The sequence below is a fragment of the Mus pahari genome, chromosome 10 (assembly GCF_900095145.1).
Source record: "Mus pahari chromosome 10, PAHARI_EIJ_v1.1, whole genome shotgun sequence".
Taxonomy (NCBI): Eukaryota; Metazoa; Chordata; class Mammalia; order Rodentia; family Muridae; genus Mus; species Mus pahari.
Genome location: NC_034599.1, coordinates 73,282,202 through 73,302,169, shown reverse-complemented (window position 1 = coordinate 73,302,169; position 19,968 = coordinate 73,282,202). Strand labels below are relative to the sequence as shown.

General features: G+C 43.6%; 1 protein-coding gene across 1 annotated transcript in view; it reads right to left on the bottom strand.

The window, feature by feature from the left end:
* The window catches only part of Cd109 (CD109 molecule), a 103,948-nt gene extending 93,204 nt beyond the window's left edge, over positions 1-10,744 (bottom strand). The window contains exons 1-2 of the mRNA XM_021206550.1: positions 10,338-10,744; positions 9,205-9,377 (exon numbers count right to left, since the gene is read on the bottom strand). Of these exons, the coding sequence (XP_021062209.1) occupies positions 9,205-9,377; positions 10,338-10,408 (244 nt within the window). The 5' untranslated portion in view covers positions 10,409-10,744. The remainder of the gene's footprint in view (positions 1-9,204; positions 9,378-10,337) is intronic.
* Positions 10,745-19,968: the final 9,224 nt, after the last annotated feature.

Here is a 19,968-nt window from a genome sequence, read left to right as displayed (position 1 = left end):
TAGCCAGATCTCCATGATTTAGAAGAAGGTGGTAACTATGGCAACACCCTCCTAAAATTCTACTGTAATTGTATGCTTCTGTCAAAAATATTTCTTGCCTTACTTGTCCATCTTCTCTTTCATCAAATGAAAAAGTGGTGCGGGGGTGGAAGTACACACCTGTAATCTCAGCACTCAGAAAAAGAGGCAGGGAGATCACAAGTTTAAGGCCAGCCTGGGCTACCTAGAAAGACTCTGTCAAAAGAACTTCCAGCCCAGGACTGTCTTTTCTCTCGCTCCTGGCTTTCTGGGATGTCACACTTTCCTCCCCCACCCATGTCCACTCCAACTATGTCCGTGTCGCTCCCCACCCGTGTCCGCTCTGTCATATTCTTTTAAGTTGTACCTCTCTCGTGCAGCTCAGATGGTCTTGGAATCTATTAATTAGTCTTTATGAAAACCATGCCTTAAATTCTTTCCCTAGAGATAATTTTAAAACCACCTGGCTGCCTCCCCAGACTGACTCACTCCCGGAGAGAACTGAAGCATGTTCTCAGAAAGCACACACAGAAACTGCTACCTGCCCCTCAAGGCTGCCACTCCAACCACCACTGCGGCAAGTTGGTTCATTCCTGCAGCACACCCTTCCTTCCCATCTTTAAGGTGGAAATAATGGTTCCCAGCAAACACCGACTATGCCAAAGCCAAGGAGGGGGCTATGAACAGGCATCTGTAGCCCTCTAAAGGGAGAAGAAAACAGTGTCATGGCACAGAGTGAGAGAGAAGCGCTGTTTGCAAACTTTGATGCATTTCATCTGCACAAGAGGAAGGAAACACAACTCCCACTCTGGATGCACTCAGTGTGTGAGACTAGACCTGGCCCAATCTTTCAAGATATATATTGTATTTAAAGTAATAGATACACTAAAACTACATCTATTCATGGACTACAGTGTAAAGTTTTAATGCGTGTAGAGATTGTGTCCATTTAAAAGCATGGATCAAATATTTATCAACACTTTATAGTTTAAAGCCTGCAAAATCATCTTGTAGGGTTTTGGTTTTTTTTACATTTCTAAGTTACGTGTGTGTGTGTGTGTGTGTGTGTGTGTGTGTGTGTGTGTGTCATTGAACCTGAATGAAGAACAGAGGACAACTCTCTCTCTCTGTGTCACATATGGGTGAGTCTCAGGGACCGAACTATGGACTTCAGGTTCAGCTGCAAGCATCTTTACCCACTCACCCATCTAACTGACACCTCTTGTAGCTTTTGACGTGCAATACATTATGCTACATCTAGTCACTCCACTAAGAAACAGCACCCCAGAGCCGCTTCTTCCTCTCACATATCTATAAAGTAGTGCCCCCAATCCACCTGTGCAATTTTAGAGAGGGTAGAATTCAGTTTCTGTCTTTGGTTAGTTGGTTTTTGAGAGTGTTTTGGTTTGGTTTTGGTTTTTGGGAGAGAGTTTCTGTGTAGCCCTGCCTGTACTCAAATTCACTCTGTAGATCAGGCTGGCCTCAAACCCAGGGATCCACCTGCCTCTGCCTCTGCCTCTTCCCCTGCCCCTGCCCCTGCCCCTGCCCCTGCCCCTGCCCCTGCCCCTGCCCCTGCAGTGCTGGGCTTAAAGGTGTAGGTTACCACTGCCTAGTATGTCTGATTTCTTGAAACAAGGTAACCCATTGAAACTCTTGACACTGTAACCCCTACTTCTCTCAAACTCATGGCAATCTTCCGGCCTCAAGCCTCCCAGGTTCTGAGCCTGAAATGCACACTCACTCAGCTTTGCGCTATTTTTTATTAGATATTTTCTTTATTTACATTTCAAATGCTATCCCGAAAGTTCCCTATACCTCCCCCCACCCTGCTCCCCTACCCACCCACTCCCACTCAGCTTTGTGCTTTTAATTCAAAGTATTCTTCTTCTGGATCCTCCAATATTATCCTTCCTCCTACTCCTAGCCTTCATTCATCCATGGAATGTTCAGTTAAAGGAACGCCTTTGGGAACATGAAAGTTTTAGCATTTCAAAACCAACCTAACAAAATATAAAGGCTCAACAGTAACCCAGCCCAAATTCTTCCAGGATCTGCTTTCTATTTCCACCACAGCCCTTCAGTGAGTCATGAGGACAGTGACTCACTCAGCGTTAGATGAGCAACGCATGTTTAACTTGAAGTTTAAAAAATTAACGTGTTTACCCTCAACCTCATTCAATCCCTGATTCACAACCAAACCCCAGGACACGCTGTTTCTGTGCTAAAAGTTAACACCAGTGCTTAAGGTCGGGAAATTCTTGAAACGCAAGCTCAGAGATTCAAGAGGGGCCTTCTCTCAGAGTCTGAGAGTCATCGAGCTTGCCAGGGCTTGCCTCTCACTCACTGGCATTCCAAAGCTTGGTCAAGTAGAATTTGGGAGACACTGGCAGGTCAGTGTTCTCATCTCACAGGGCTGAGAATCATCTGTGATGACGGTAACTCAGACGTAGGTACTGGACCTTCGCCGAGTCCGAAGGGTGGCCCTGAATCTCCACTTTGTAAATGCAGTTCTCACCCTGAGAAACTCGGCATAGAATTTAGATCTCTGCCATTCTCTGACCAATCCTCTCTTCTCAGTCGGTCCATCAGGAGCGACCCAACATAACACAGGACACTGCACAGGACTCCGGTGGTTTCAAGCTTCACTGGCCTTTTGTTTTTCTTCCATATGAGAAGAATCAACATCTGTAAGTATATTTTAGGTCTTAGACATAGCTTGTGTATATGTTGTGAGAGTTTTGTAGGGGACAAAAGGAAGAACATTGCACTATTTGAAGAAGTAGGATCCATTTCCAGCTTTGCCAGCAACAAGCAATTTGACTTTGGGCAGGCCCCAGTCCCCAGGCTCAATTGGATCATTGAGTTGACTTAACCCTGATGGCCCCTTCCAAGTCCAGCACTCTACAGTGATCATAATAAAGTTCAGTGAAAAGGTGGCATTTCATCTTCCAGTTCTTTTGTGATTGTTATTGTCCGTTTTGTTTCGTTTGGAGACAGTCTTGTTATGTAGCCCAGGCTGGCCTCGAACTCCATCCTCAAACTCTTTCTGTTTCAACCTTTTAAGCGCTGAGAGTACTGGTGTGTATTACCAGGCCTAACTCAACTGACAATCTTTAGCTCCACATGAGGTCTCATAAGATGCGAGTCTAATCTACTGCAAGCAAATCTGAAGATGATTCAGAGCAGTGGCTCTCAACCCCTTTGGGGGGTGAAATGACCCTTTAACATGGCACGCCTAAGACCATCAAGAAACACAAATATTTAGATTATAATTCATAACAGTAGCAAAAATATAGTTATGAAGTAGCAAGGAAAATGATTTCATGGTTTGGGGGGGGGGTCACCACGACATGAGGAACATTTAGGAACTGTACTAGAAGGGTCAGGAAGGTTGAGAACCACTGATCTCGAGAAAGATATGTACAGTACACCTCCAGTCCCTGCAACCCAGACAGAACTAACCTCGGGCTCAGGCCTCACCATTCACTGACTTATCTGTCAGAAAATCTGGATATTTCCTCTTATTTCTGAGTGTCTATTTCATCCACTTGTAGAAATTAAACAGTGTCCTCAGTATTATAAGCAAACAGTACTTAATTACTAAATGCCTTCTCATTGCCTCTTAGTGACATATATTCCTTTTTTTATTATTTCAACTTCAGGGTCATCTCAATAGGAGATTAATAATCACCTTGGACATGAATTATTGGTGCTCTCCTCTAATCACAGTAGCTAATACTTTCTTGGACAGTTCCTGATAAGCGCTTTGAATATTTCTTCTTAGCCTGGCAGTGGCAGCACATGCTTTTAGTCCCAGCACTTGGAAGGCAGAGGTAGGCACATATCTGAGTTCAAGGCCAGTCTAGTCTGCAGAGCAAGTTCCAGGACAGCAAAGGCTACACAGAGAAACACTGTCTCAGACAGACAGATACATAGATAGATACATAGATTTTTTTATTTTATCCAATAATTATATAATCAGAAACCATTATGTATCAGATAAGGAAACTAAAGCCTGCAGAAGTCCTCATGTCCCACAGCCAACTAGAACATTAGATAGAATGGCCAGCACCTGATGTGGTCTTTTACCCTCAGTATCCACCCCTACGAGCATCTATCCCACACAATGGCAAAGATGTGTAAATGAAGAGCCTACACCATTTAAAATTAATTCTCATGTAAGTACAGGCTTAGACTGAGTTCTTTGTGCAGAATTGCCTGTATGAACCTGCCCTGGGATCCTCCTACACACTACACTAATTAATGTACTTTCACAAAATCTGTGGGGCAGATCTTGATCTACACAGATGAAAGGTACATTTGACAGCATTATCTCCGCCAAAGGGACCATCCTTACAGAGCTGGGTGGCTTTTTTTTTTTCCATTTTTCAGCTAATACCTCAAATATTTAAAATTCCCCTTCCTTACAGTAATGGAAAATAAAAAAAAAATCTTCCATACTCAGAAAGAGAAAACTATTAGAGGAGAGATTTTTACTTTTTAAACAGGTATTTTTATTTTACGTGTGTGTGCCTGTGTCTGTGTATGTGCATCCCGTGCACATACATGCCCACAGAGTCCAGAAGAGGGCATGGGATGCCGTAGAACTAGAAGTATACATGGTTATGAGCGGCCCAGTGAGAGTGGTGTTAGGAACAGAACTCAGGTCCCCTGCAATATCAGCAAGTGCCTCTAACTGCTGAGCCACCTCTCCAGTCCCAGCCCTTTCCTTCTTAAAAAATAAAATTAACAGATTCTAGTCACTCTCCAAGAGTTAAGCACGAAATCAAACGCCAAGTTATCCGAGGACACAAATATGGAGACTATTTCATCCCAGTGTTGCAATGAGAAGGCAAAGAACGGAGGCAGGAGCATGTCTGTGAGTTCAAGGCCAGAATGGTCTACATTTTGACCTCCAGGCCAGCCAAGGACATATATAGTAAGACCCTGTCTCAAAGAGACCAAATAAATAGAGACTCGCCAGAGATGCTCAGGCGGGGTTCCCAAATGTTTCCATTGGCATCTTCAGTTCAGCTTTCTTTTCTTTTTCTTTTTTTATTTTTTTTTTTAATGATTCTTGGTTTTTACATGTATTTGTGTTTTGCCTGCATGTATGTCTGTATGAGGGGGTGTCAGATCCCCTGGAACTGATGTTACAGACTGTACCTGCCACGTGGGAATTGAACCAGGGTCCTCTGGAAGAGCATCCTGTGCACTTACCCTCTGGGCCATCTGTCTAGCCTTCCCCTTCCTCCCACCTCCAGATTTTTTTCTTAGACCAGGTTTAGTTGGAACTGGTGGCAGAACTTTCTTTGGCTGGGGAAAAGTTTATCGTTTGTAATTTGATGTAAATTTTGTTTGGAAAAAAAAAAATAAGGGACAATTACAAACAAAATGTTCCAGGTGAAGAAGGGAACAAGAAACAAAAGTTAATTTCCAGGACACAAAGGAGAGAGAACCAAGAAGAGGAAGAGGAAGAAGGCTCACTCTTCACCCAACATCACAATCCAAGCCTCTCCTCCCCCACACATCACAAGCTGAGATCTCACTATGTTTGATTGTGTTAACAGAGCTGCCTCTTGCACGTGAAGGAGTAAGATAAGGCGCTGCAGAGATGAAGGTCAAGAAGATAAGGAGATGAAGGTCAAGAAGATAAGGAGATGAAGGTCAAGAAGATAAGGGTCTGAATAACAAACAGAAAAGGCAGAACTCCACAAAGCTTAGAAGAAACTTTTCTCCTTAAAGACTAGAATTCACACACATAATCAGATCACACACCCCCATATATGTCAGAAAAATAAATTATTCCATGAAAGAAAGCCGTCCTCTTCTGCCTATAATAAGGTATATTCTTGTTTTAGGGTTTGATGGCACGTGCCTATAAGCCTAGCACTTGGAAAGCTGAGGCAGGAGGACCGCAAGTTTAATACTAACCTCAACTACATAATGAGTTCAAGGCCAGCCTGGGATAGATGTGACCTATCTCAAACCACCACACACACATACATATACACTCAAACACACACACACACACATACATACACACACACATACACACACATACAAATTAAATTAAAATAAGGCACACCCAAAAAATATAAATTAAGCAAACTGTATAATCTGAATCTTAATAATAGTGTGACAGTATTTCTGACTCAAATTAAGCTAGAAATACATTCTTACACTGTCACACACACCTGGCCCAAAGATTTTTCTTTTTTTTTAATTTTTTTATTTGATTATTCTGTTTATTTCTTTGTTTTTTAAAAGATATATTTATTTATTATATATAAGTACACTGTAGCTGTCTTCAGAAATACCAGAAGAGGGCATCAGATCTCATTACAGATGGTTGTAAGCCACCATGTGGTTGCTGGGATATGAACTCAGGACCTCTGGAAGAGCAGTCAGTGGTCTTAACCATTGAGCCGTCGCTCCAGCCCCCAGAGATTTTTCTAATCACTCAAATTTTTCTAATCTTATCTCCACTAGATGATAACTCTCTATTAAAACCAACCTTTTCGTGAGGGAATTAATGAACTAATCAGACCGAAAATGAACTTGTTTGAACTTATGTGATGGGAAAATACAAAACACAAATAACATAAAGATTCAGGCTCTACAGAAGTCTCAGCCGTCAGCATACTGTCAGGACTGCAGGAGTCAGATAAAGCAAAGGATGTGAGGAGAAGGAGGCAGGAATGCCTTCATCCTCAAGCCCTAGCATTACAGGAAGCATCTGCTCGGAGAACAATTAACAGCCTCTGACTGTACAGTAAGACTCTCCTTTCAAAGCGGGAGAGTGCTTCTGGCAGTGTGAGCTTCGGAATCGAGAGACTCCCGGTGGGAACTGTATTTTCCCACTTTCCTTTTTAAAGATCCATTCCAGTCCAGGGCAGGTCTTTCAATATAACCTTGAACATATGGGGGAGTACCTCTCCAAAGTTAAAAACAAAATCTAATAGCATTAAAACCAAGCCATAACAATATGCATCCCTAAGGCAGTTGCGATTTATTATAGAGGAAAGTGACAAAGAAATGTGTGGGAAAGAGCAGAATGCACAAATAAGAGAGTAGGCTTAGAGAGGTGGCTCAACAGTTAAGAGAACTAGCTTCCAGAGGGTCTCGGTTCAATTCCCAGCAACCACGGGATGTTTCACAACAGTCTTCAACACCAATTCTAAGGGATCTGATGCCCTCCCTGGTCCCCTCAGGCATTGCATATATGTAGCATACATACAAACATGCAGGCAAATACTCATGTCCATAAAATAAAATAAAATAAAATATAAAATATAAGTAAATGTGCAAGCAAAGCCCAACTATTTGTCAAAATCATTCACGGTCTTCTGGACCTGTACACTCCAGGAAAACTGCCATCAAAGTTATAAATTCTGGTTGAATAAATAACAAAGATGAAATTGTTTATGTATTATTGCCCTTGAGTTAACTCACTTCAGTGTTTCTTCAGCTACTACCATAAACAAGGGCTTGCTCATCTTCAGAAATGATACGTCCAATAATTCAAGGTAAGGCCTGTCTCCGTGTGTAAAAGGATATGCCTTCTGTGTCTGCTTCTTTATGGCTAGCACTACTGTCAGCAGCTATTGCGTAACGAACGCCTAGTAGGACTACATCCTAGAAGATTTTAACTTGGTAACTGCACAAGATGGACAGTTGCATCACCTCCGTTGTGCTGATGAGGAATCTGATGCTCAGAACAGTTAGGAGACCTCCTTAGAATCAAAGTAGTTCTCTAAAAGCCAAAGTCATCAGCAAGTTCCAGGTCTATGGGAAATCCTATCTCAAAAATAAGGTGGATGGCTGCCAAGCGAATGACTCGGGGACAAGCCATGAGTCCTCTTGCCTGCACACATTCATGCACACACGTGCATGCACAAGCAGGCGCGTCCACGCACGCACAGACACACATGCACACACAACAGCCCAAACGTTCAGAACCAGTCTACATTTCCTCCCCCAGAGAAATAACTCCTCTCCCTGACTTTGCTCCCAAAGTGGAAAACTGCCAGTCAGAGCACATAGAACCCTGTTCCAGATTCCCAGCTTAAATTTCCCTACCCAGCCAGTCAACTTTCTGTAGAGAAAGAGTCACAGATATGCATAAACTTCTATCTCACTTGATGATATCTTTCATTCTTTTTTCTATGCTGGAAAAGGACAAATTTTTATATGAGGAATTATTGTGAAATCCTGCATGCATTATATGCTTTTACATGATTTAAAAATAAATAAGTAAATAAACAAATAAATAACTCAACAGTAGAGGAATTTACACCTCAGTCTCTGGTATAAACACACGTTTAGTTATATTTGACTTTTTTTTGGCTTTTATTGACAATGCTTAACAAGTTGCACCCACTGGATATATGTGCTCTTGTAATCAGGAAAAAAGGAGAATATATATCCATTTTAATGGGGGGGGTGGAAAAGATGTTGTGGGTATTAATAGTCCCTAGGTTTAACTTTCCCTTAATAGTAGAAAGAAAGAAAAAAAAAAATACTCCTGGCCAGATTAGAACTCGAGCTTGAAACAAAACAAAAGATGTTGGTTCTCTATAATTGGCCAACACTTTTCACAAGGCTCTCTTCCCCCTCCCACACTCACATCACCTCTAATCTACTGGAGTTTGTTTTTGTTTGTTTGTTTAGGTTTTGTTGTTGCTGCTCTTCTATAAAATTGAATTACATCGCTCTTCTTTCCTTCCCACTGGCTTACTTAATAAAATCCACTGCTCCCAATAACCATGGTGTTCTGTGAGACAGACATCTATCTCTGCCCATTCTCTGGGCAGACACTCGCCTGCATTTCCCACCCTCCTTGCCATCTGTATATGAGCAATGGTGGCAAGCAGAGTTGCCAGGCCAGGCCCACAAACACCTCCCACGTAGGAAACTCCGGATGTTCTTCTCCTGCAGTCTGATGTGATGCAGCCACACACAGAAGGAATCTGGCTCTTTGTCCATTTGGTGGAACACTCGGGGACAATTTCAGACTTCACAAGTGTTAGAGTCAAACAGGCACTGTGGAAGTCACTGCAAATTTGCAAAGGGGCACTGTAGAAATCACTGCAAACTTGTTTGTGTGCCTCTGTTGTGTTGCCTAGCCCATGGCTCTATTACCATATTCCAAGTGTGGCTGTTAGACAGTGCAGTTTCTCTTACCTCTGTGAAAGACTCCTTCTGCTTCCAGGATGGCTGTCGATTTATTGGAAGCTATCTTGAACACCTGAGCCTTTACAAGGACCTGTGGGGGGCTATTTTCCAGGAGATCCACCCCAATAGTCACATTTGCTCCGGGTCTGATGATCCCTGGGGTTGTCACCACAAAGCGGGACCTAAAGAGTTGCCAACAAAAGAAAGGCAAAGTCTCTTATTTACACACACCCCGCTTTGATTTCTGAAAGAGGGGGGTCTCTGCACTGCTCCACTACAGTATTTACACTGAACGGGGTGCCTCTGCTGTTTAGTACGGCCATAAAATGCTACAGAAACCATAATTCCTCAAACAGTTCAAAGGCACAGTAGCCAGAAGGGAAAATAAGTCACTGCAAATGCAAGTCTCCAAGCCTCGTTAAGGTGACTTCATCTCCACGTTATTTTCTTAGGAAGCACGCGCACGAGCACATGTGTGTGCACACACACACCCTAGATTTATGATTCAGCCTGCTCAAATCTATATAACCAAGGGAGGTGGGGTGGGGAATCATCTAACTGGACTCATTAATTTAAATCACCACCTGAAAGTAAATACCAGCAGTGAAATCTTCAGGTTAGGAAACATGAAAGTCCCCCAAGGAGGCCAGGTGTGGTAATTGCACGCCTAGACTCCTGCCACTCAAAACTGAAGACTGCACAGCCTGAGCTACAAATGAACACACACACACACACACACACACACACACACACACACATACACGTAAAAATAACTATTTCTTTGCTGGGAAAAAAAAAAAAACTCTTAAGAAATGGAGCACTTTAAACAGTCTAATTTTTGTTAATCTTCCTACAGTCTCTGATATAGCATTCTCATCATACTCCGGTCACCTCAGTCACACTGACAGTGTCACGGTAAAAACATCCAGTTGAGGGAGAAAAAAAAAGGCTCTGAAAAAAAGAGGTACATTATTGAGGAACAACAAGTTGCGAGGCAAAAGGCAGAGCAGCGTGAACTACAGCTAGAACGAAGCTCTTTGACAAGTTTTCGCAGCACAAGGACCCTAAAAGAAAGCCCCCCTGGTGCGTCCCACAAGTCGCGTGCATCCCCTGCGCGGGCGCCCTCCAGCCCGCGCTCCTACCCGGGGGCGGCCAGCGCGACCGCGCACACGCAGAGAAGGTGGGCTGCGCTCAGGAGCCTCCGACTGCGCATCTTGTCGTCTGCCCGTGGGGCCTGCAATCCGCCAAGTGCGCTCCCTGCGGGGTGTGGCTGGCCACCTCCTGCCCCGGCCTGTCCCGTTTCACACCAGGGTTTAGCAATCTGAAATGGGCGCGCCTAAAAGCAGAGGGATCTAAATTGAGACTTGATGGCTCCACCCATCCCGCTGCATCACAATGGCGCTTCTGGCTTCTCCCTGGCTAACGTCGCGCTGTCCGGTGGCTGAGAAAAGAGGTTTCTGAACGCAGTGGCCACAACCTGGCCCCACCTTCCTTGCTCCCCGGGGAGAACAGAGGGCGCCCATTTCCTCGGCCACCGGGAACCTGGGGTTTGTTTACTCTAGCGTTCTACCAGCGATGCCCGGAGTGAATAAACAGGCCCATCCTTGTGAGCGGCAATCCATGGCAGCTATGTGAAGTGGAAAAAAAAAATCAATCATTGTCCTCCAGACGATGAGTCAGAAGTTTGGGAAAATGGCAAGCGTTCGCGTCCCTGTACACACACACACACACACACACACACACACACACACACACACCGGTAGGTATGTATTGGTAGTGGTAGTTACTGTATATGTATAAAAACCGGTGGAGAGGGACTTTTTTTTTTTTTTAAGATAATGATGTTTACTTAACTCCCTAAGAAAATGTTACGGTTTCCCTAATTTAAAAAAGGGTGCCTACCCCTGAATGTGACCCCAGCACCTAGTTTTTATTTAAAGAGAGGCGGGAGAGGAAGGGGAGGGAGAGAAGGAAAGGGGAACATGGGAGGAGGGAGGACTCTGGCACAAGTAAAAAGTTAGGTGATGCCACCTGAAACTCAGAAGCAATCCCTTGGGAAAATGGTTGTGTCCTTGTAATCATCGCTAAACACATTTTCTGCCGAAAGTACTCATTAGAATCCTGAGTTTGTAACAATTTGTCAGAACATAGGGTCCCGAGAAAAGTGTGGCCCTGGGAATGAAGGTGGCCAGCGTTTGTTGGTGCCCAGCAATTACTGATCACTGCCTTTCTGAACACAGGTTTTCTGAAGCTGCCTCCCCCACACCCTACTTGGCACCACCCCTGTCTTCAGATGACTCGATTTCACCATGACTACCCCATAAAAGCCGGGAACTGCCAGAGACTTGGAAAACAGGCACATTCCGTCCCTGAGGACTTAAACTTTCTCATTTCCAAAAGGTATTCTAGATAATGACGCTCTAGTTTGGAACAAAACGCCAACTAGAGAAACATTGAATGTTTTAGCTGTCTGCTAAGTGGAGGGAAGTGGCACAAAAACGCCAACTAGAGAAACATTGAATGTTTTAGCTGTCTGCTAAGTGGAGGGAAGTGGTACCTGGAAAAAGTGTGGGTTTGGGAGCACAGAAATTGCTTTCCTCCCTTCCTGTCCCAGCCTTGGTCGCCCTGATGAACATCTGAAGATGTCCCTTGTGTCCAGTTCTAAGGGCAGCCTATTGTTAGTGGTCATCATCCTGTGCAAGTGGGTGTGATGAGAAGTGTCTGGATGTGCCCTGGGGTGCAGCTGGCTCTTGGCACAGCTGTCACTGCTAGACTGGTCTCCTCAGCTCCCTGGTACAGGGAGGAGGAGCAGGTTCCAGTACAGGCAACGAGCCAAGTTCTAAATCTGTGTTTGTCACACTCCAGTGTGTGTGAGAGTCACATCAAGACGTGGATGTTGATTCAGCCTGTCCCGAGTGGGAACTGCAGCTCTTCTTTCCATCCACAGACAGTAAGTAGTCCGTCGAGTCTCCAGGTAGGGGCAGTTAGGGACACTGATGAGAAAAACAACAAAGAAAAAACAAAAAAACAAAAACGAAAACAAAAGTTGGAATAACTGGGTTACTTCCCAAGATAGGATTTCATAGTAATGGACAAGAAATGAAGCCGGGGACTCCAAAATATGATAACATTGCATTCCAAGATTAATAGAAAAGGTTAGAACCAATGGGATCATTTCAACTGTGCAGTCTTTAGGCTGCTAGAACCTCCAGGTTTATGTCTTCCTCGTCACAGTACACTTTTGGTAACAGACCAGCTTCACAGAATGTCCCTATTACAAGGAAGAATAGATTCAAAAAAAAAAAAAAGGAAACCCTGTCTCAAAAAAAAAAAAAAATTCCCTCTCACTTCTATTTTTTTAATTTCCCTTATATTTATTCAGTTCTTCTTTCAAACTCCTGGGAAACTGTGGTTTTTCTTTTTCTTTGTTTTTTTCTCTCCCTTATCAGAATCTTCTACATCCCTCCTTTCTTTTGCCTCTACTTTATTTATCCTCTCCTCTATTTTTCCCTTTCCCTGCATATGTGCCATTCATTAGCAATTTCCTCATTTTCCCTAAAGAGTTTTCAACTTTGTGGCACATTCTATGCTAATTTTGCAATGTTTTATTTCATGAGCATTGGTGATATATTTGGGTTTTAATCAATGTAGTGGTTTGAATATGCTTGACCCAGGGAGTGGCACTATTTGGAGGTATGGTCTTGTTGGTAGAAGTGTGTTACTGTGGATGTGGGCTTTAAGACCCTCATCCTAGCTGCCTGGGAGCCAGTCTTCCACTGGCAGCCTTCAGATGGAGATGTAGAACTCTCAGCTCCTCCTGTACCATGCCTGTCTGGATGTTGCCATGCTCGCACCTTGATGATAATGGACTGAACCTCTGAACTGGTAAGCCAGCCCCAATTATATGTTGTCCTTGTAAGAGTTGCTTTGGTCATGGTGTCTGTTCACAGCAATGAAACCCTAGCAAAGACAACCAATTTTGAGTATACTCCTGTATGTTTATATCTTAAACAGTTTGATTTGTTTTCTCCTTTCTGAGTTGTACTGGAGATGGAGCTGTCAAAAATATGCTGTTCAATCAGAATATAGTTATATATCCAGAAGAAAGCTCCAAACCGACAGATGCTCAAATTGTAGTGCAGAAGCGCAAGGAACATAAGAGAACACAGCAGCACGACTCCCCCGACTGGCCTCAGAGATACTGAATAGAATAACAGATTTCCAAAGTTGTCTAGTATAAAGATAGATTGGGGTGTAATGGTTTGAATGAAAAATGCCCCCCAGCCAGGCGTGGTGGCACACACCTTTAATCCCAGCACTCGAGAGGCAGAGGCAGGTGGATTTCTGAGTTCGAGGCCAGCCTGGTCTACAAAGTGAGTTCCAGGACAGCCAGAGCTACACAGAGAAACCCTGTCTCAAAAAAACCAAAGAAAGAAAGAAAGAAAGAAGAAAGAAAGAAAGAAAGAAAGAAAGAAAAAGAAAGAAGAAAAAAGAAAAATGCCCCCCCCATAGTCTCGGCTACTTAAACAGCTCATCGGTGGTATCTGGGGAGGTGGTGCAGCCCTGCAGGAGAAAGGACACCTCTAGTGCACAGCCTCACCCCCCTTCCAGTTCACTTTCTGCTTCACGTTTGTAGTTGAAGCTGTGATTTCTCAGCTTCCTGCTCCTGCAACCATGCCACCAAGCCCCCCTGCCATGGCCTCTTGTCCATCTGGAACCATAAGCCAAAATAAACTCTTTCAAAGTTGCCTCAGCTATGGTGTTTTATCACAGCAACAAAGAAGTAATTCATATTCGGCGCTGTGGAGGTGGTTCAGCACCTAATGGCACTCGTAGCCTGGTGGCCTGAGTTCAATTCACCGGACTTGGTAGAAGAAGAAAACTGACTCCCTCGAGCTGACCTCTGACCTCTACACACGTGCCATGAGTCCCGTGCATGTGTGTGCAGACACCCACCATGAATAGAATTTTGTAAAACTTTTCAGAAAATGACTTCAAAAAGAGGAGATAAGCAAGCAAATGAGTTGAGTCATGGGATAAATAAGCAGCAACACAGAGGAAAACAGTAAAACGGGTAAGAAATTCAACACTGGGGACGAAGTCGGCCACAGACAAGGAGCACTCGGCAAGGAAAACAGGGTCACAAAAACATAAATGTTAGAAGTGAGGCGCCGAATGAATCTAGTTCAGAAACTGGAAAAGCATGGCTGCTCTGGTTAACCTTCAAGATGACGTGACTGAATCTGAAGTCACCTACGAGACACACTTCTGGGCATGTCTGTGAAATGTTCTGGAGAGGTTTACCCAAAAGGGGAAGACACCTGGGTGAGCATGGCTCCATCCCATAGACTGGGGTCCTAGGGTGAAGGAAAAAGGACAAAGAAGGAAGCCACTTCATCAGATTAATCTCCATCAGAATCTCCATGGTAACACACCTCTAGATGTATCTGTGAAGGTATTCCTAGAACTCGTTAACGGAGGAGAGAAGACCCATCATGGGTATGGGCAACATCATCCTACGGGATGGGGTCTGCTAGATAAAGGAGAGATCCAGGTAAGGATGAGTGACAGAACCAGTCACCTCATTCCCCCTGCCTTCATACACTCCCCAGTAAGGTGGCCTTTATCCCCCCCCCTTTAAACTATGGGACAACGCAAGCCCTCCCCTGCTCCAAACTGGTTTTTGATCAATATTTATCACAGAAATAAGAAAGGTAACTCTCAAGCTGGTGAGATGGCTCAGCAGTTAAGAGCATTGACTGCTCTTCCAAAGGTCCTGAGTTCAAATCCCAGCAACCACGTGGTGGCTCACAACCATCTATAATGAGACCTGATGCTCTCTTCTGGGGTATTATCTGAAGACAGCTACAGTGTAATTACATATAATAAATCAATAAATCTTTTTAAAAAAAAAAAAAAGGAAGAAAGAAAAAGAAAAGTAACTTCTCCAACCACTTGAGCACCAGCATTTATCTCTCTTCTTTCTGGCTGTGGATGCTAAGCCAATGCCACTCTTCCCACTTCTGCCCCGCCTCCATGCACCTAACAAAAGACAGGTGCAGTGACACATACCAACACCCATAACTCAAAGCACTCCCATCAAGTCAGGAATCAGGGCCTGGGAACAGCTCGGCGGTTAAGAGTACCAGCCGCTCTTGCAGAAGACCTGAAATCAATTTCCAGCATCCACAAGGCAGCTCATGACTGTCTTCATTCCAGTTCCAGGGGATCCGATGCCCTCTTCTGACCTCCTTAGACACCTGTCAAGCAGATGTTCAAATCATAATGAGAAATAACCTGGAGTGAGTATAGGGGGAAAAAAAAGAAGAAGAAAAGAAAAGAAAGTAAACAAGGGGCCATGTAGGTGGAAGGGACACTGGTGGAGGAGGAGGATGATAAGGCAGTGATGAAAGACATCATCTTGGTACAGCCCAATCTGCCTCCAGCCTGTTCATTCTTCTCCCCAGAGTGCTGGGACTGTAGGCAGGCAGCACACACCCCACAGAAACCATGGCTTTAAACAGACTTTTGAAAATAACTGCTTTGTCTGGCGTCTACAGCACACAGCTTTGATCTCAGAAGGATCGGCAGAGGCAGACGTCTTCTCTGTGAGTTTGTGGCCAGCCTGGTCTACAGGGGGAGTTCTAGGCCAGCGCAGTTGCTACATTGTAAGATCCTAGGACAGGCATGTGTGGGTGGAATCTAGTAGAAATGTGCAAATCTTATTTAACTCTATATATAAACATAATCAGAGAAGAGGGCCTTTCATTTGTGAACAGTTAAATTTGTGTCTTACCGATGGGATGTTAAGTGATGTTTCAGTGGTCTTACATATGATTAATTTTAAAGGTCTTTTACCATCAATGCTTAATGAAAATAACTCTAGGCTTATTGGCTATTAAAAGATTTAAAATAGCTGAGCAGTGGTGGTGCATGCCTTTAATCCCAGCACTGAGGAGGCAGAGGCAGGAGGATTTCTGTAAGTTAGAGACCAGCCTGGTCTACAGAATGAGTTCCAGGACAGCCAAGTCCATGTTAAGGAAGATACAGAGAAATATAGGCTGATATGGGTCAGATGATTGATAGATAGATAGATAGATAGATAGATAGATAGATAGATAGATAGATAGATAGATAGATAGATAGAGGTAGATAGGTGGATAGATAGATTGATCACTATATATCACTAGTAGAAACCTTCAATGGAAGAGCTGCTCTGGGAAGCTGTTCAGAGCATCAGCATACCTATGATTCTACTGAATTTATGCCCAGAAGAACTGAGAGAACAGACTCACTCGCCTATTCGCACACTCATGTTTTTAACAGTATTGCTCTTAATCGCCAAAAGGTGGAAAGCAGCCCCAGGATCAATTCATGGATAAATAAAATATACTAAATACAATGGGATAGCATGTCACTTTTGAAAGGAGGGAAATTCTGACACAAACTACGACACGGGCTGGTATTACTCTCTACTAAATAAGCAAGCCATAAAGGGTCAATATTGTATGTTTCTGAGAAACATGAGCTTCCTAGAGTCGAGTTCACAGATATGAAGTAAAATGCTGGTGGGCTGGGCTGTGGAGAGTAGGAATTGAGAGCTTAATGTCTGCACAATGATGTGAATGTGCTTTCAGTGGCTTAAATGCTGTTAGATTTAGTATCCTTTACCGTCATAGGAAATAAGTGCGCAGTACTGTGAGAGAAAAGTGCAGAGACAAGGACTGCCCAGCCCAGTGTTAATGTCTGGAACTGACTAGAGGTACCAGCGGATTCACTTCATTCTCTATTTCCTGCATGTTTGAATTTTTCAATATTGATTTTTGTACTAAATCAAAATTGATATAAGGATATTACAAAGTCCAACTTAAAAATTGATCAGTACTCGACAACAGCAAAGCTGTTACCACAGAGGTCAAAATTATAACCCAGACAGCCAAATCTTAAAGCAAGATTATGGCTTCAATGAAGAGAGGACCATGTAGTTAAAAAAAAAAAAGAAAGAAAAAAAGAAAATGGAATGATCTAGAAATGCCAAGGAAGAAACATCTGGGTTTAAATGTCTCCTTCCAGGGGTAGAACACTGCAGGAGAGGACGACTGAGTTGGCGGGTTGGTTACTCTTTGAGTGGCCTTGCAGAATTCCTTGTCGTTACTGTAGTCTTTCCTAGGCTCTCTGTATATGTAACTTCACGTTTTGAAAAAAACACCAAATTTAATTTGTAACGTGTGCATTTGTCAAAGGAAGCAAAGCCAAGACTCTGTCAACCTTTTTTTGAAACTGGCCAGTGTCACCTAAGTGTCAGAATTGTCACGTTGACACGAAAGTCAGGTGGATGGGAACCTTCTTGAGGGAAGAAGGGAACCGGTGAGAAGAAGGGGCAGAAGAAGATATTAGGGGAAGAATATGAGCAAGACACAGTTCGGGACTGGTGAGATGACTCCGTGGGTAAGAGCACCCGACTGCTCTTCCGAAGGTCTGGAGTTCAAATCCCAGCAACCACATGGTGGCTCATAACCATCCATAACAAGATCTCTTCTGAAGTGTCTGAAGACAGCTACAGTGTACTTACATATAATAAATAAATAAATCTTTAAAAAAAAAATACAGTGCTATGCGTGTATGAAAATGTCATCACAAGAGCTATCATTTCCGTGTTAGCTTTAAAAAAAAAAAAAAAAAAAAAAGGTGTGTGCCTGCTAGGGTGGAAAAGGTCAGTTCTCTCCTTCTACCATGTGAGTCCCAGGGATTGAATTCAGGTCACCAGGATTGTTGTAGACACCTTTAACTCACCAAGACATCTCACTGGGTGCTCCCCACCCCCAGTGGAAGGGGATGAAGACAGGGTCTCCATATATACTCTATGTAGCTCTGGCTGTCCTGGAACTCACTGTGTAGACCAGGTTGGCCTTGAACCCACAGACATCCACAAGCCTCTACCTCCTGAGTGCTAGGATTTAAGGTGTGCACCACCATGCCCAGCCGCAATATTTTTTAACGAAAGAAAGCACTGTCATATTGATCCAGTGTTTTTCTTTGCTCTCTTACATAACATCCTAGCTGGGTTTTTGTTTTGTTTTGGATTGATTTAGGTGTTTCTTGTTTTTGTCTTGTTTTTTATAGTTTTTATTTTACAATTGGTTTTCATTGGCAGGTTGGCTTGGGGAGCTGTTTGTTTTAGGGGGGCTGTTTGTTTGTTTGAAACAGGGTCTCACTGTATAACCCTGGGTGGCTTACAAGTCACTATATATTTGAGGTCTCAAATTCACAGAGATCTGCCAGCCTCTATCTCCCAAGTTCTGGCATTAAAGGGGTGTGCTACCACAGTCTGTTGTTTTTGTGATTTGAGACAAGATGGCTCAGTGTGGCTTTAAAATAGCCGTCCTCCTAAGTGTGGAGATTCCAGACATGTGTTCCATCTACATTCCAGATTCTTGATTGTACCCTTACTTTTTTTTTTTAGATATTTTCTTTATTTACATTTCAAATGTTATCCTGGAAGTTCCCTATACCCTCCCCCCGCCCTGCTCCCCTACCCACCCACTCCGACTTCTTGGCCCTGGTGTTCCCCTGTACTGGGGCCTATAAAGTTTGCAAGACCTAGGGGCCTCTCTTCCCAGTGATGGCCAACTAGGCCATCTTCTGCTGCATATGCAGCTAGAGACACAAGCTCAACAAATATGAACTAACCAATGTCCCCTTACTTTTAACTTCTTTGTTCACTTCTGACTTACGGACACCTTCTGTGAGACTACCAACTTCCCTTAGAAATGAGTAGACCGGATACTGGCAAACTATCCATTTCCCCCGTTTCTTGACTGTTTCTTTTCCAACGAGGCTGGAAACTAAAGTAGGTAAATATCTTGGCCACGTGGCATAATTCTGGGTGAGATGTGAAAGGAGGACTCCAGAGGGAAGAGTCCCTGTTAAGTAGAGGAAACACCTCAAGGTTTAACCTTAACCTCCGTCACAGCACAGATGTCACACGTCACAACTCAGAAGACAAAAACCACCTAACAAGGAGGAATGAGAAGATGGAAAGTGCTTGCTGGCTGCTTAGACCACCAACCATCTCCTACAGCTCTGCCCTGTTCTAAATTCCCCATCCCCCTCTGCCCACCTCTATTGAAAAGAATTCGTGGGTCAGAGCCAGACTGTCAGTTGTGGACCTTTGCCAACCAGGACTCTCTTATGGGTAAACTGAGAGCCTGCTGGGTCAAAATCCATGGCTGGCATTTCCCTCCCACCGCTTGCCTAAAGAGGGAAAGGTAATCTCTCCCACCCGATCACTGTCCACAAAACATCATATATCCTTGAGGTCGGTGATTTCTCCCACACTCGAGCCAACCTTCTTGGCACAGAAGCAATTTCTCCACCCATCCTAAGTGTGTTTTATTTTAAGCATGGCTCACCCTTCCACAGACATATTTTAGTCACCCAATTATACTGCAGTGGCTGGTCCGAGATTATATTTACTTTCTTCTACTAAAATGTGTTTGCCTGCTGCACTTCTAGAAAAACACGTTTCTTTCTCAGAAGGGAGTCGCATCAAGAATAGAATAATAAAAGTATATATATTTAATTACAACCTATAGCTAGTATATGTATAAAGCAGGTGGCCAGTGTATAAAAACAAAATTGGCAGGTGGAGAAATAGCTCAATAAAGAGCTTGCTTTGCAAACTTGGGGACCTGAGTCTGACCCTAGGAATCTATATATAAATGTCAGGTGTGATAATGTGCACCTTTTTGTCTTAAATGTGTTTGTTTATTG